The sequence below is a fragment of the Mobula birostris genome, chromosome 1 (genome assembly GCF_030028105.1).
Source record: "Mobula birostris isolate sMobBir1 chromosome 1, sMobBir1.hap1, whole genome shotgun sequence".
In the NCBI taxonomy this organism is placed as follows: domain Eukaryota; kingdom Metazoa; phylum Chordata; class Chondrichthyes; order Myliobatiformes; family Myliobatidae; genus Mobula; species Mobula birostris.
Window position 1 is genome coordinate 224,912,367 of NC_092370.1, and position 16,070 is coordinate 224,928,436.

The 16,070-nt window shown below is 40.2% G+C and overlaps 1 protein-coding gene across 5 annotated transcripts in view; it reads left to right on the forward strand.

Moving 5' to 3' along the window:
• The window catches only part of dicer1 (dicer 1, ribonuclease type III), a 158,461-nt gene that overhangs the window by 104,320 nt on the left and 38,071 nt on the right, over positions 1-16,070 (forward strand). For all 5 annotated transcript variants that reach the window (XM_072272593.1, XM_072272575.1, XM_072272601.1 and 2 more), the window contains 5 exons: positions 896-1,049; positions 2,563-2,745; positions 5,426-5,531; positions 6,759-6,934; positions 13,480-14,269. In XM_072272593.1, the coding sequence (XP_072128694.1) occupies positions 896-1,049; positions 2,563-2,745; positions 5,426-5,531; positions 6,759-6,934; positions 13,480-14,269 (1,409 nt within the window). The remainder of the gene's footprint in view (positions 1-895; positions 1,050-2,562; positions 2,746-5,425; positions 5,532-6,758; positions 6,935-13,479; positions 14,270-16,070) is intronic.

The window sequence follows — 16,070 nt, forward strand, 5'->3', positions numbered from 1 at the left end:
GATTAATAGTGGGTGGGTGCCCTTTAAAACTTCTATCATTATTTCACCTTTGTGTAACTTTGGTGTGTATAGCTCTCCTGTTTAACATTTGTAACACTATACAAAGCAATTATTGATTCTGCCCTTCAAGCTCTGTGTATAACTGGGAAGACCATAGATATGCAATTGGATATCAAATTAAATCTTCAGAGAGGAGGACATTTGGGAGGTTCCATTCTCACTATGATAGTGGTAATCCCCAGATGCTATTGACTTTCCCTGCTGCTTTGAGGACAATAAATGACAGATTCATTTTAAAAGATGTTCTATTTTGCTGCTTATTTAGCTTTTCCACTTTGTTCCTTCTTTTGGAAATAAATTGCACTAATAATGCAAGGAATAATCAATTTAGAGGTGCGTGACTACAGGTGCTGTGATCTGGAGCTAAAAGCAAACTGCTGGAGGAACTCAGCAGGTCAGGCAACATCTGTGAAGCCAGAGGGTTAGTCAATGTTTTGGGTCAAGACCATGCATCAGGACTGAGAGTTTCCTGTGAGCATTCGTTCTGGTTAAAGTGTCATAACTATTCAATATATTAGGCCATTTTATGGATTGGTCACTATGCAGTGTACCTATGCACTGGGAGGGGTGTTGATCTGGAATATGTTCCTCAGTAGTTTTGTTTTCCAAATATGCATATAGAGCTATGGTTGTCATGAGGGATCAATAAAACTAAGCAATTAAAGGAAACCACCAACACCAAAAAGATTTATAAAACCCTTCATATACATTTCTCATCTCTTTGATTATTTAACACTAAACTCTATAAAGATCTGCCGCCTAATGTGTCCAGCAATTGGTTAATTGGGCAAATGGTCTCAAAAATAATTTTGTTTATGAAATGGTTCTTTTGTAGTTGATGGTTCCAGCCATTTGGATATTGACTTCACCTTCATGGAAGATATAGAAAGGTCAGAAGCTCGCACAGGCATTCCCAATACACAGTACACAAAGGAGAAGCCGTTCACATTTAATCTGGAAGATTATCAGGATGCAGTTATCATTCCAAGGTAAGAATATTTTAGTTTGTATTCAAAGTTCAAAATAAGATTTATTGTCAGAGTCCATATGTGTCACCATATACATTCTTTTTCTGTGGGCATACTTAGCAAATCTGTAAAACAGTAACTGTAAACATCAGGATCTGTAAACTGTAAACAAACTGTGCAAATGTAGATATAAGTAAGTAGCAATAAATAACAGGCATGAAATGACAATATAACAGAATCCTTGAATGAGTGTAGTTAGAACATAAGAAATAGGAGCAGGAGTAGGCCATCCGGCCCATCGAGCCTGCCCCGCCATTCAATAAGGTCATGGCTGATCTGTCCGTAAACTCAGCTCCATCTACTTGCCTTTTCCCCATAACCCTTAATTTCCCTGCTATGTAAAAATCTATCTAACTGTATTTTAAATATATTTAGTGAAGAAGCCTCAACTTCTTCCCTGGGCAGAGAATTCCACAGATTCACCACTCTCTGGGAAAAACAGTTTCTACTCATCTCTGTCCTAAATCTTCTCCCCTGAATCTTGAAGCAATGTCCTCTCCTAGTTATCCCCTTATGTTCAAGAGCCTGATGGTTGAGGGTAGTGACTGTTCTTGAACCTAGTGGTGTGAGTCCTGAGGCACCTGTACCTTCTACCTGATGGCAGCAGCAAGAAAAGATTGTTGCCTGGGTGGGGAGGATCTTTGATGGATGTTGCTTTTCTAAGCCAACATTTCGTGTAGATGTGCTCAACGGTTGGGAGGGTTTACCCATGATGTACTGGGCAGAATCCACTACCTTTTGTAGGATTTTCTGCTCAAAGGCCGTAATGCAGCCAGTCAGTACACTTTCCACCACACACCTATAGAAATTTGGCACGGTTCTCAATGACGTGCTAAACCTCTACAGACTCCTGAGGAAAATTCCCAGAAATTACTGGATTGTAACATGTTAATCACAGGTCCTAGTCTTTTCACTCTGGGCACCACGTGCTGATATCAGCTGCATAGTGCATACAGGAATCACTGCATGGAGTATCCTAACTGATAAGTTTTTGTAATTATTGCGAAGAAAAGTTCTTTTGATCTGGTAAAGTGTATTAAATGGGCTGTGCTCCCAGACCAGTTTTTTTTGTGGGTCTACTATTGTAGGAGGATGAAGACCTCAGAGGCAGCCCAACGTGGCTTGTACTCTTATTGTGCTCAAGGGTCTTTACTGAGGGAGCATGGAGAGAGTGGGTTGACAATGGGGAACAGGTATCCATCTGTCAGTAGGATAGAGTTACAGGTTCAGGGGTTCAAGCATCTGCTTGGGCATGGAAATGAACTCAGGAGGGCCATCACATGGGGAAATTTTTAAGTTAAAGTGGGCTTACTCAGCTTCTGTTCTCAATAGATTGTAACATAGTAACAGCTGAAGCACATCCTATTTAATGTGTTTCTGCATCAGACCTGCTTTAAATTATTATTGAACCTTGTTTGCATAGTTTTGTATCAGCTATCTAACCAACTGTATAAATTTACTCAATTTGGAATAGATATCGAAACTTTGACCAGCCTCATCGCTTTTATGTGGCCGATGTGTACACAGATCTCACACCTCTCAGTAAATTCCCTTCTCCCGAGTATGAAACGTTTGCAGAGTATTACAAAACCAAGTACAATCTGGATCTGACCAACCTGAACCAGCCTTTGCTGGACGTGGACCACACATCTTCCAGGTAAGAGGAATTTCCAGTTAGGCCACCTGACCTTTCTCCAGAAACCGGAAAAACATTAGCATGAATGTGACTGTGTGTAAATTGTTAAGAGAATCTGTAGAGCCACCCAGTGGTGGAATAACTGTACACTCATATATTTTCACTATGAAGGTCTACATTGGAACTAAGGTGCATCTTCTACTACCTTGTCCCTGGTAATCATTCCTTGTGCTTGAACCTGAGCTTTTAGGTGCACTGAGTGCTGTATATTGAAGATTCAAGATTGTTGTGATCCTTCAGTACACAAATGTAAAGGAGAACAAATTGATTGTTACTCCAGTTCCAATGTAACATTAAAAAAATCACAGTAAGCATAAAGAACACAATAAAAACACCATAAATGTAAATAAGATTAGTTTATATGCATAGGTTGATTGTATGTACATAAAGTGACACTAGGTACAGGAGTAACTGACAGGAAGTGATAAAGTTGTGATGGTGGAATAGGTTAATGGCTAGAGGTGTTGATCAACCTGACAGTGTAGGGCAGTAACTTTTGAGTTTAGTGGTCATGGGATGGAGCTGTACAGCTTCTTCCCTAATGGGAGTAAGACAAGCGGTCTATGTTTGTGGGTGGGATCCTTCATAATATTGTTGGCCTTTTCCCAACACCTTTTAGTATTTACATCCATAATGGCAGGTAGGCTGGTGCCAGTGGCGTGTTGGGCAATTTTGGCTACCAGTTGTAGAGCCCTCCTGTCCACCCGGGTGCAGTTAACCTTAGGGACAGTTATGCTCCGCTATATGGAGAAGACTAAAGCCTGATGACTTTTAACTGCTTTATTTTCCTCCTTTACTTCCTAATTCATAGGTGCCGAAACCTCAAACAGCCTTTAACATGTAGCCACGAAACCCCTCTCCCAGGCTTGTTATTTCCCCAAATAACTACTATATACTTATAGTAAATAACTACTATATTTCAGTCTGTCAGTCAATAAAACTTAATTAAAAATCACTAAAAATTCAGTAGAGTACAACTGAAAATACTTTCAGCACAGAGGTCACATCTTTGAAAATGTAAGCCCATTCAGCTCAATTTCATGCCCTTTATGCAAGACATAACAACGACTTTAAGCATTCTGGTTGTCACAGCACTTTACAGCACCAGCGAAGACTGGCTGTGCTGTCTGTAAGGAGACTGTAAGTTTCCCTCCAAAGATGTAGGTTTAGGGCTAGTGAATTGTGGCTTTCTATATTAGTACTGAAAGCACGGTTACACTCATCATACCCTTGGGCTATGTTCATTGACACAAACAATACACTTCACTGTTTCCTTTGTACACTTGACAAATAAACAATCTTTCTTTACTCATCAGTTCCTTTTTGAGTGTTACTATTGAATTTGACGCTGTCACTTTATTCTTGTTTTCCAGGTTAACATTGCACTCATAACTGCCTATTGTTTGTTGATATAGCAAAGTAAATTTATTATCTAAGTAAATTTATACTGTATGTCACTATATACAATCAGCCCTGAGATTTGTTTTCTTGTAGGCATACATTATAAATCCAAGAAACAAAATAGAATCAATGAAAGACCACACCAAATAGGACGGACAAATTCCATCCCCTCCCCTTTCAGAATTTTGAAGAGATTTTTGTGATTTGCAGAGCCATCCTTCAGGTCCCACCAATCATTTCTCACATTTTCACTACTCTCTTCCCATCATCAGGAACCCAAACTGTCTTCAAGTGAAGCAGTGAGAGAAGGATACAGTGTTCCAATCTAGTGTACTGCATTCAGTGTTCACAATGTGGCTTTCGCTACATTGGAGAAACTAAACACAGATAGGGGGATATCTTTGTGGAGCACTATTATTTATTTATCAAAAGTGATTGAACTCTGGTTCGCTGCAGTGCTAATTCCCCATCCAACTTGCACCTGACCAATCTGTCTGTGGCCTCCTATGCTGTTACAAGAAGGCCCAATGCAAGCTTAAGGAACTGTATCTCATTTTCAGTTGAGTGTGTTGCAACGTAAAAGGTCCAGTTTTAGGTAATTCACTTTGCCTGTCATTGTTTTTGCTCTGCTTTTTCCATTGGTATACTCTGGTGGGCTGTCAACAACACATCACAAGACAAAGAAGTGTAATATGTGGCATTGTTCGACCCATCCCTCTCTGCTACTGAAAGCTACCTTGCTTCGCTCTCTTTCCCAGTTCTGTGTAAGGATCTCAGTCCTGACATCTTTTCCACAGTCCTGTTTCTCTTTCCAGAGAAGTTGCCCGACTTGCAGAATGTTTCCAGCATTGAGCTCGTATAGACATCGATACTGATGCTGTGAGGCAGGGAACATTAGAAGGAGACGTTAAGCCTGTTTATCTTGATTATGCTTTCATATGAACTTAATTAATATCATTTATACTTGCTGTTGGAAGTCAGAAATTTTGACTAGTCGACTTCAGCAGTAATCCTTGCAGATTTATGTGCAGCAAAATGGAAAATAAAATTGGTCTTGAACTCATTAACCATATTTTCCTATCTGGTATGATATCATTGCACATGATGATCATAGTTAATAAAGGTGGAGAACATGCAAAAAGCTTGTTGTTTGGTTTATTTTCTTTTGGAGGTTACCTTTAAGTTCAACCTATCTTTCTCAAAAATAAGCTAATAGGACCTTTTCTATGCCTCTTTGCAGACTGAATCTTTTAACCCCCCGACACTTGAATCAAAAAGGAAAAGCACTTCCTTTAAGTAGTGCAGAGAAGCGCAAGGCCAAATGGGAGAGTCTGCAAAACAAGCAGGTATGTAGTTCTCACTGTTTATCCCTGCTGCCAAGATGTTCAATCAAACATCAGAAAAATGGGCCCTTTGGCAGCACTTATGTCATTGACTTGGGAGAACCACCACGTAAGAGAAATATTTAAATCAAAGTGGACTTATTCTGTTCTCGTGACCTACCACTACTGTTTTAAGAACTCCATCAAAGTTTAATCTATTTGGTAATGTGCAGAACATTGCCAAAGACGTATATGCAAACTATTTTCATGCATTGTGCCTTCCCAGCATGTGCTAGTAAAAAAAACACACTCCGGTGTCCCATGTGCAGAGGTGATATGCAAAGTTCCACTTTGGTAAGGATCTGCGTGGTAGGCTGGTACAGAAGGTTAAGGTGCATGTGATTCAAAGCAAGCTGGCTGATTGGATCCAAAATTGGCTTGGTATTAAGAGGCAGGGGCTTTTCTGCTTAAATGTTGCTGATCAGTGATGTACTGTGAGGGTCGATACTAGGACCCTTGTGTTTGCTACACATTCATCACATAGATGTGAATATGGAAGGTGTGACTAGTAAGCTTGCAGACGAAGCTTGGAGAGGTAGGAAGCTCTCTATAAGCCTCATCTAAGACCAGATAAAAAGTTGGGTTGAGCATTCAGATATTGCAACAGCCCCTCCCACCATCCCCAGTGGTGCATTCCACAAAAAATCTGCTTGTGACATCTCTACTAAAGTTTGCTCACTCATCTTAAGTGGTAAATAATGTAGGGTAAAATTAAATTCATGATAAGTAAGGGGTGAAAGATTTCCAGAGATGGGTACAATTATGAAGAGTATGGTCTAATCAACTGTGTTCTTGTTAACTAAGGGGGTCAGGTAGAAAGGTCTAAATGGCCGACTTCTCCTTATTTATGTAAACAAAATTGCAGGATTTAAAAGGTTCATAAAGGCTGAAAAGCTGTTTGGAACAGATGTTTTGACACTGGAAATATTTTCATTAGTACAGTATCATTTGCTTCTCTTGTCTTTCAGATTTGTTGATGAGAAAAGTTTAAAATACTGCAGGTTCAAGATAACAAAAATTGATCATCTAGTCAGACACCATCTTTGGAATGGAAGACAGTTAATATTTCAGGAAGATGATATTTCACGGGTTCTGATTTTTTTGATTATGCTCATTTGTGATATGTCTGCATCATTGTGTTAGAAATAAAACTTCTGATGGTTGGTTAATTCATATTTTCCTTCCTACAAGATTCTTGTCCCAGAACTCTGCGCTATTCATCCTATCCCAGCTTCCTTATGGAGAAAGGCTGTATGCCTTCCCAGTATTCTTTATCGACTGCACTGTCTATTAACAGCAGAGGAGCTGAGAGCCCAAACAGCAAAGGAAGCAGGTGTGGGAATCGAAGCTCTCCCTTCAAACTTCAGGTGTGTGTGTTTGCTACAGAAAGGAAGACTGGAAATTGTATAGTATTGTTTATAATCTGGGATGTTCCAAAGTACTATATAACTAATGAAGTATTTGTACAATATTGTACCTTGTAATGTTCATAATGCAGCGGCCAACTTGCACATAACAATGTCCCATAAACAACAATATGGTAACCAGGTAATCTCTTCTGTTCATTTTGATTGAGGAATAAGTGTTTTATTTACTTTGAGAGACAGCACGGTAACATGCACTTCCAGACCAACAAGCCTGCATTGATACATGGCAAACTATACTGCTCTTCAAAACTTTGGGATTAGGACCTGTATTAAACTTCACATCTGTAAAATGTCCCTTATACAACCTAATACTTCCTCAGTGTTACACAAAGTCGGATATTGCATTTTGTACATCTTTGAATTGAAACTTCAACCCAGTCTCTTGCCTTAGTGAGAAGTGCTAAACTGGAATATAAGGAGGGCATTTGGTGTATTAAATTTAAAAGGAACTACTTCTGATTTTGAATCATTTTCATTTTCAAGACCATACAGAGAAGAGATGAGGAAGAATTTCTTTAGCCACAGGGTGGTGAATCTGAAATTCGTTGCCACAGATGGCAGTGGGTATCTTTAAAATGAAGGTTTATAAATTGATTAGTAAAGGCATGAAAGGTTGTGGGGAGAAGGCAGGAGAATGAGTTTGAGATGGAAAATAAACCAGCCGTGCTTGGAACAGACTTGATGGACTGGCCTAATTCTGCTCTTATGTCTTATGGATATTAAATTTAATCTTCTGATATATCTCTTTTATAAGATGTCAACGTCAAAGGCAAATCAATCTGTAGACATAGTTGTTTCTCCCACTTATGATCTAATTGAATCTAGCGTTTGGTGTGCCTGTTTGTTCTCAAGCTCCTTGTCCATTTTTCAAAAAATCTCGCCACCTAATGATCTGTATCCTGTGATTAGTGGTAGAGCAGTAGTGCCTGCCACTGACTTGTTGTAAAAACCTTTTCCATTGTCCGTTGCTGTTAGGCATCAGTTCATGCAAATCCTTAGTCTTCAGACAGTGGTGTCATTGAGCAGGCTAAACAGCCAACCCCCTTAACAAATCCTTACAAACACTAAACAAAGACCGGAGACGGCACCATTTTAATTATTTTAAGCATTTTATAGAGTGTGAACTAACAACTGGAATTCTTACTGTTTCCCAAAATAGTATACATGAACACATGCATATTAAAATGAAGTTTTATGACTAATCGTAGCCAGTGATTATGCCAGATTGTTGATAAACCTCACTGACCTTGTGCAATAACTTTGGTTGAGACTAGTCTCTAAATCATCAACTTAACTGATTTTCTTGATTGATACTAGCACAGCCTGAACAAAGACGGAATCAGTGACAACATCGGGATTTCCATGATAATGCCAAAATTGCTGCTGTTTTTGGGATGCACATTCATATTTTTTTACCTTCTTGATTTTTATTTAAATTGAGTGTATATAAAAGCCAAATATTTGAGTTCTAATATAGAATGTTTATCTAGTACATCCATGTTCTGGAAAGGTTAATTTATACAGGTTTCCCCTGCCATCCTATGAGCATTCCTATGAAACGGTTCGTAAGCCGGAATGTTGTAAAGCGAAGAAGCAATTACCGTTTATTTATATGGGAAAAATTTGTGAGCATTCTCAGACCCAAAAATAACCTACCAAATCATGCCAAATAACACATAAAACCTAAAATAACAGTAACATATAATAAAAACAGGAGTGATATGATAAATACACAGCCTGTATAAAATAGAAATACTTCTCTACAATCATTGCCGCACTGTTCTCTGTAGCGAAAGTCTCACGCAAGTGCTCCCGGCAGAAACACTCTCTCCAGTAACCCTTAAGCTATGAAGCTGCTAAATCATACCAAATAACACATAAAAATACACAGCCGATCTAAAGTAGAAATAATGTATGTACAATGTAGTATCACTTACCGGAATTGGGAAGACAGCGCCGAGCGCACTGATGGTGTGTTAGGCTGAGTCGTCAGAGGTTGGGGTGGTGCAGTGGTCCCCACCTTCTGGGCAGCAAACTGATACCGATCCGCGGAGCGTGCAGCGGTAGCCGGGACGCACCCAGCACATCTTTAAGAAAAAAGCCGAAATAAACAAGCTAATTAATTAGGTGCCGCCCGGCACATAAATGTCGGCCCAGATCAGAGGCAACGCAATCGTCAATCGCCTCTGATCTGGGCCGACATTTACGTGCCGGGTGGCACCTAATTAGCTTGCTTATTTCGGCTTTTTTTCTTAAAGGTGTGTTGGGTGCATCCCAGCTACCGCTGCATTCTCCGCAGCCCGGGGGTTAGGGTGGTTTGTTTCCATCAGGGCAGGCAGGTCATCTTCTTCCACGTCTGCCTGCCTCGATGTCGAAAGTCGAGGTTCGTCGTCTGATGTGGAAGGCTTGCTTGACTGCTTAGCCTCGTGCATTTTTCTATCATACAGTTCTTTGTAAGGACTCAAACCATCTTGCAAATATCCCCTAAACCTACGTACCCTTTCAAAATTAAAGTTGTACTTTTTCATTGCAGCGAAAATCTCATGCAGTTGCTTCACGTTCTGTTCCTGGACGACTTCACTTTCGGTCCGTTCGCTACTGCATTCGGTTTCGATTGTTATCCTTTCCTCTTCCAATTGCATCAGCTCTTCATCTATCAGTTCTTAGTCATGGGATGCCAAAACCTCTTCAACATCATCTTCGTCAACTTCCACAAGCCGAACTCACTTTGTCCGTCCTTCGTTCACTACGATCGAAACGCTTAATTATGTCTAGTTTTACGCTAAGTGTAACACCCTTAGGCTTTTCCCATAGGCTTTTCCAATACCTTAGAACTCCTCTTGCAAACGGCTGCTCACAGGCACGTGTTTAAGCAATGCTGGCGAGAATGCAGTTCCGAATCCGGGGGAGGAGTGGCTGCTTGGGGTGTGCGCTGCCTTTTTTCGTAATGGTGAAAACACCTTTTTGCAAAAACAAGTAACTAATGTAGGTCTTTCGTAACAGTGAGGTTTCGTAAATCGAACGTTCGAAAAGCAGGGGACTTCTGTAATTGAGAATAAATTATGCTGTGTTTAAACTTCTCCAGGAGTTGAGCTTACCAAATTCATCAAAGCCCATATCAGTAACAGTGACAAATTGTATTCAGACACACTTAAGCTGCACTCCCACCACTATCAAGCACAAGTTTCCTTCACTGGCCTTTTTTTTAACTTGAGATAAAGCACAAAATAAGCCCTTCCAGTCACTTGAGCCACACTGCCCAGTAACTCCCGATTTAACACTAGCTTAATCCCAAGACAATTTACAATGACAGTTTATTATTAATCTACCAACTGGTACATCTTTGAACTGTGGGAGGAAACCCACGTAGTCAAGGGGCGAATGTGCAAACTCCTTGCAGACAGTGGCAGGATGATAAATTTAGATTCTTATCACACGTACATCAAAATATGCAGTGAAATGCATTGTTTGCATTAACAACCAAGGGGGCAGCCCGCAAGTGTTGTCAACACATTACACCATCAACATAGCATGCCCACAACACAAGGAATAACAACAACAGCAAAACAAGCCCCTTTTCTCCCTCTCACACTTGCATGCTTCTGCTTCTGCTCTCTCCCCCCCCCCCCAACCCCCTCACTCCACTTGCTCTGTCTCTGACTTCCAACTCTTGACTCACTGACCTGAGGAGGGGGTTCACCAGCCCTTGACCGCAGGGATCATTGGTTTTCATCCTGAGCACCTGCCAATCCAGCATCTGTCCTCAAGGATCACTGGCCTTTGACTGCTGAGCGCTCCAGTCGAACTCCTCCCTTCCACCTCCCCCCCCGTCCCTGTTTCTAAACCCTAACTCCCCTATGCTGCTCCCCAAAATCATCCCTACAAAGCATATGAGAGAAGTTAGACTCTTTGAATTTCAGTAAAAAGAAAAATCTTACATCTTAGGGACCCAATTTTGTGCAACAGCATGATCTGTTGAATTGCACTCCTCCTCCCCCCCCCCCCCCACAAAGTAAAGTGGGCATATTATTTGTTTTCATTCTTTTCTTTATAGCTTTCCCTTAGTGTGAGCGCTTGTTCCCGACTACTTTTGTCGGGGAAAATATTGTCAACCACAGGTCTTGGAGGAGGAGTGGCACATCTCAGTTGTTGACACCTAGACTGAGATGCATTTGTTTCCTTGGCATCGATGGGATCTGACAGTGAGGATTTTGTGCCATCGAGCGATATTTGAGTGAAGTACATAGAGCTTTTAAAAAGGCATCACAATTTGTGTATTCGGTTTCCAAGCAATGATTATCGTTGGTTACAGTCTTGTGTATATACAGAATTAGATTCAGGATCATTTAATGGATCCTGAAACTACAAGGTTGATTTTAGAAACCATGAATATAACATAACATTTGGGGATAACAGATCACGTCGTAGTAACGGTGTTTGGAACAAACATCACTGCAGTTGACATAAGAGGTGAAGTTCAAATCAGGAATGCTGGTAACAGTCCAGGGTAAACACTAGCAATGCAATCATTTTTACAGTGATTATTGTATTATACAAAATAGCGACTCTCTTGGGATGGAATTTACAAGGCTCTAATCTAATAGAAAAGGTTCAGATGTCATGAAACCGTGAAGGCATATAGTAAGTGGTATATAACGTCATCTGAACCCTGAGATTGATTACACTCTTGAACTTCATCCTTGGTGTCTGATTATGCAATGTGTAAAGCATGCTGTTACAGTTAGAAGTACTTGCTTTTGGATGAATTTGTGTCCTTGTGCTGTAATGTTTGAGAGGTTTCATCTTGTGACCCTGTGCAAAGTATTTTGTGAATAACTTGCAACAAACTTCAGGAAGGATCTATCCATAGTTTGTACATGTTAGCTTGCGGCAGTAACATAATGTCATCTAGTCATCACAGCCCAAAGATTATGTTACAGCAAAATCCTGACTACTTGTATAAACGTTTGCTCACTTAAGTGGCTGCACTGAAGTACCCCTGAGGGTTCAGCAGTCACTATGACAGTGGTTGAAGGGTGTGTGTTCATTGAATATTGAGAGCCGTAGTTATCATAGTGCTTTCCACTCTGTGGTAGGAAGAAGGAATAAGGCACTGTATTTTCATACTGAGAACAGTGCCAATCAGTTTCGTGGAGCTACGGCAAATTAGTTCCTGCCTGATACCCCAGGCAACATTATTCTGCTTCCCCTTCTGCTTATTAACTACATTGTCTCTGAATTTTGTGAGCAGATTTGTAAAGGACTCCCACAGCTGTTGTATCATTGTTTGCATAAGAACAAGATATGTCCGATTCTATGATAAATTAAAATCAAGACAGCAGATACTAGAAACTTTAAAATAAAAACACAATTCTGGAAAGGCTCAGCATATCAGGCAACATTATTGGAACAAAAAACTATTAATGTTTACAGTCAAAGACCCAAAAAAATGAATTCTGTTCCCACAAATGCTATGAGACTGGATGAGTGTTCCCAGCACTTTCTATTTTTAAGTTAAAATCTTTTGGGAAAAGCATATTCTGGGAATCTTGAACTAGTGCAGCTTGATATTCCATGAATGTGAAGGTGAGGCTTGTGCATGCCTAGAAAACTCTTTATGAAAAATGGGCAGTTTACTTTGATTTACAAGCTGATTTAGTCTGTTTTCTTTTACTTGTAGCATATGATTTCAAAAGCACAGTGCCTTGCTGAAAAGCTCAAATCTGCATGTTCTGCATTGGGGTAGTACAAAATTCAAGTGCTTTAGAATTATTTTAGCTTTTATGTTGATAAAACCAAGTTTAATAGAACATGAATGTTTCTGATGCCCTATGTTGCAGTTATGAATTTGGAGCCTTGATTATTGTCTTTTTTTCATCCCAACAATTGAGAGGTGCCTAATTCTGTCAACCCAAAGTTTGGTTTGAATATACCCTATCTAAAGTTCAGAAATTCCTTATGGGAAAATTGGTTTGTTGGGTCAAGGATGGCATCAAAATTGGAAAAAAGATGGAAAAAGTAGCAGTGATTGAATTTTTAAAAACTTGTACATTATAGAAGGAAGACAATGGATTTGTGCATTTTTGTTACTTTTGATAGGATGAGAGAAAGGGTCAATGCAATGTTATCAAAAACAAGGCCGGGCTGGGAAGAAATGGCCATCCCACTGGGCTCACACCTTGAATGTAACAATTTAAATTCTGTCATGGCAAGATTCAAAATTCATTTCAATAAATGTAGAAGTTTGGTGCATTAAATTCCCAGGCTCCTGCCTCGCTGATTCTGACCAGTGTGCATATGATTCCATTCTCATGTAAGTGGTTATTCCTTAACTTTATCTGAAGTGCATTACAATGATAAGACATCTTTGATTTTGAATTCTGCTCCTGGGAAAATGAGCTTGTACCTAATTTTGACTTTTTTATCTTCTTGCTCTCCAGAAATTGCCAATTTATCACTGTACATTTGTGATTTTTTTTTTAAAGGTATTCCAACCTAGACTTTGGGTGGAAAAAGTCTATAGACAGCAAAGCTTATATCCTGGCTGCCAACTGCTGTACAGATGAGAATGAGTGTTACTGTAAACACAGCACAACTGTAGCCCCTGAAGATGCTGCACACCGAGGTGCTATCGACAAGAGCTCCTCTGAGAACCTTCACCAGATGTCTGTGAACAATCTAACCACCAAGAATCTGTCTCCCAAAAAGCTCTTCAGTGCTGACAAAGTTACCAAGAGCACAATACTAGTTAATGGTGTAGTTTGTACCGAAAGCCTAACCAATGGAAATGCGGAATTGCTAAACCAAGGGTGCATTTGCCATCAAAATCAAATTAACTCTTACAGGCATGACTTCTTTGTACAACCAGCTACCTCAGTTCCCATGCTTAACACACACCACAGTGAGAACCAGCCCAAGCCCAGTTCTGAATGTAATCTACAAAGTAATAACCTAGACGGAATTACTAACAAACCTACCTCAGATTGTTGCTTAAAAGAGGCATTTTCCTGCAATTCCTCAGAGCCTCTAGCAATTCTGCAATGGATTTTGGATTTGGGTGACTGCCCCCCTGGCGCGTATACAACAGAAACCCTTGGCCCTAACCCTGGCCTGATTCTCCAAGCCTTGACCTTGTCAAATGCCAGTGATGGCTTCAATCTGGAGCGCCTGGAGATGCTTGGCGATTCATTCCTGAAACATGCTATCACAACGTATCTCTTTTGTACATACCCTGATGCCCATGAAGGGCGACTGTCTTACATGAGGAGTAAGAAGGTAAGTGTTAAATCTCCAACTTTTAAAGGTGTCAATAAGTGTATTATAGCTTTTGCATGCTGTGATCTTTTCCATTTCTTCCAGTCTCTTGAATACTTGAATACCTGGATACTTGAAGGTTGAAATTTGAATGTAGCCTTTGGAAAAAGTAACCTCTAATATGAAGTGAAACTAGTTTCAACTAGCGTCAAAGAAAGTTGCTACATTGTTTACAGGTCTTTTGTTTTTCATGTTTATCAGAATCAGGTTTATTATCAACTGCATGTGTTGTGAAATTTGTTAACTTAGCAGTTCAATGCAATACATAATATAGAAGAAAAAAAACAAAATAAAATAATAAATTTTCAGTATACGTATATTGAATAGCTTAAAAATTGTGCTATATATATATATATATATATATTTAAAAAAAGTAAGGTAGTGTCTGAGGGTTCAATGACCATTTACGACTCGGATGGCAGAGGGGAAGAAGCTGTTGTTGAATCACAGAGTGTGTACCTTCAGGCTTCTGTACCTCCTACCTGATGGAAACAGTGAGAAAAGAGCAGGCACTGGGTGCTGGAGGTCCTTAATAATGGATGCTACCTTTCTGAGACACCGCTCCTTGAAGATGTCTTGGATACTTTGTAGGCTAGTACCCAACATGGAGCTGACTAAATTTATGACCCTCTGTAGCTTCTTTCATTCCTGTGCAGTAGCCCCCACCCCTCCAATACCAGACAGTGATGCAACCTGTCAGAATGCTCTCCATGGTACATCTATAGAAGTTTTTGAGTGTATTTGTTGACGTACCAAAGTACAGTTGCTGTCTGGCCTTCTTTATAACTACATCAATATGTTGGGACCAGGTTAGATCTTCAGAGATCTTGACACCCAGGAACTTGAAACTGTTCAGTCTCTCCACTTCTGATCCCTCTATGATGATTGGTATGTATTCCTTTGCCTTGCCCTTCCTGAAGTCCACAATCAGCTCTTTCGTCTTACTGATGTTGAGTGCCCGGTTGTTGCTGCGACACCATTCCACTAGTTGACATATCTCACTCCTGTACGCCCTCTCGTCACTATCTGAGATTCTACCGCTAATGGTTGTATCGTCAGCAAACTTATAGATAGTACTTGAGCTATGTCTAACCACACAGTCATGGGTATATAAAGAGTAGAGCAGTGGGCTAAGCACACACCCCTGAGGTGCACCAGTGTTGATCGTCAGCAAGGAGGAGATGTTATCACCGATCCGCGCAGATTGTGCTCTTCTGGTTAAGAAGTTGAGGATCCAATTGCAAAGGGAGGTATAGAGGCCCAGGTTCTGCAACTTCTCAATCAGGTTTGTGGGAATGATGGTATTAAATGCAGAGCTATAGTTGACGTCAAGATGCTGTTCATAGGTGTTTGTGTTGTCCGTCTGTTATTGATTAATAATAAGTAACCCACAGTTTGTGCTCTTACAATTTCAGTAATTGGGCATGGGCTAAAGTACTTATTTGTTATTTTCAGACATGAAGTTGTACCAAGGACATCTGGCTGAATATTGTAAATGTGAGGGAATTCTGCACTGTAGAGGGATGCTCAATTATTGAGGATGGTTTAAGCCAAATCAATAAATTTACTGAGGGCTTGAAGCTGAGAGATACACGGATCAGGTGAAAGTGGTACTACTAAAGACCACCTGGCACCAAGCTTAAGGCTCTGTCACCTGCTGCTGTTCCTGTTATTTCAAGCAAGCAGCATCACATTATCTAAAGCAGACACTGAGCTCAGAGTGAGTGGTTGCCAGTCAGGCACAAAAATTGCTTTCTTAGAA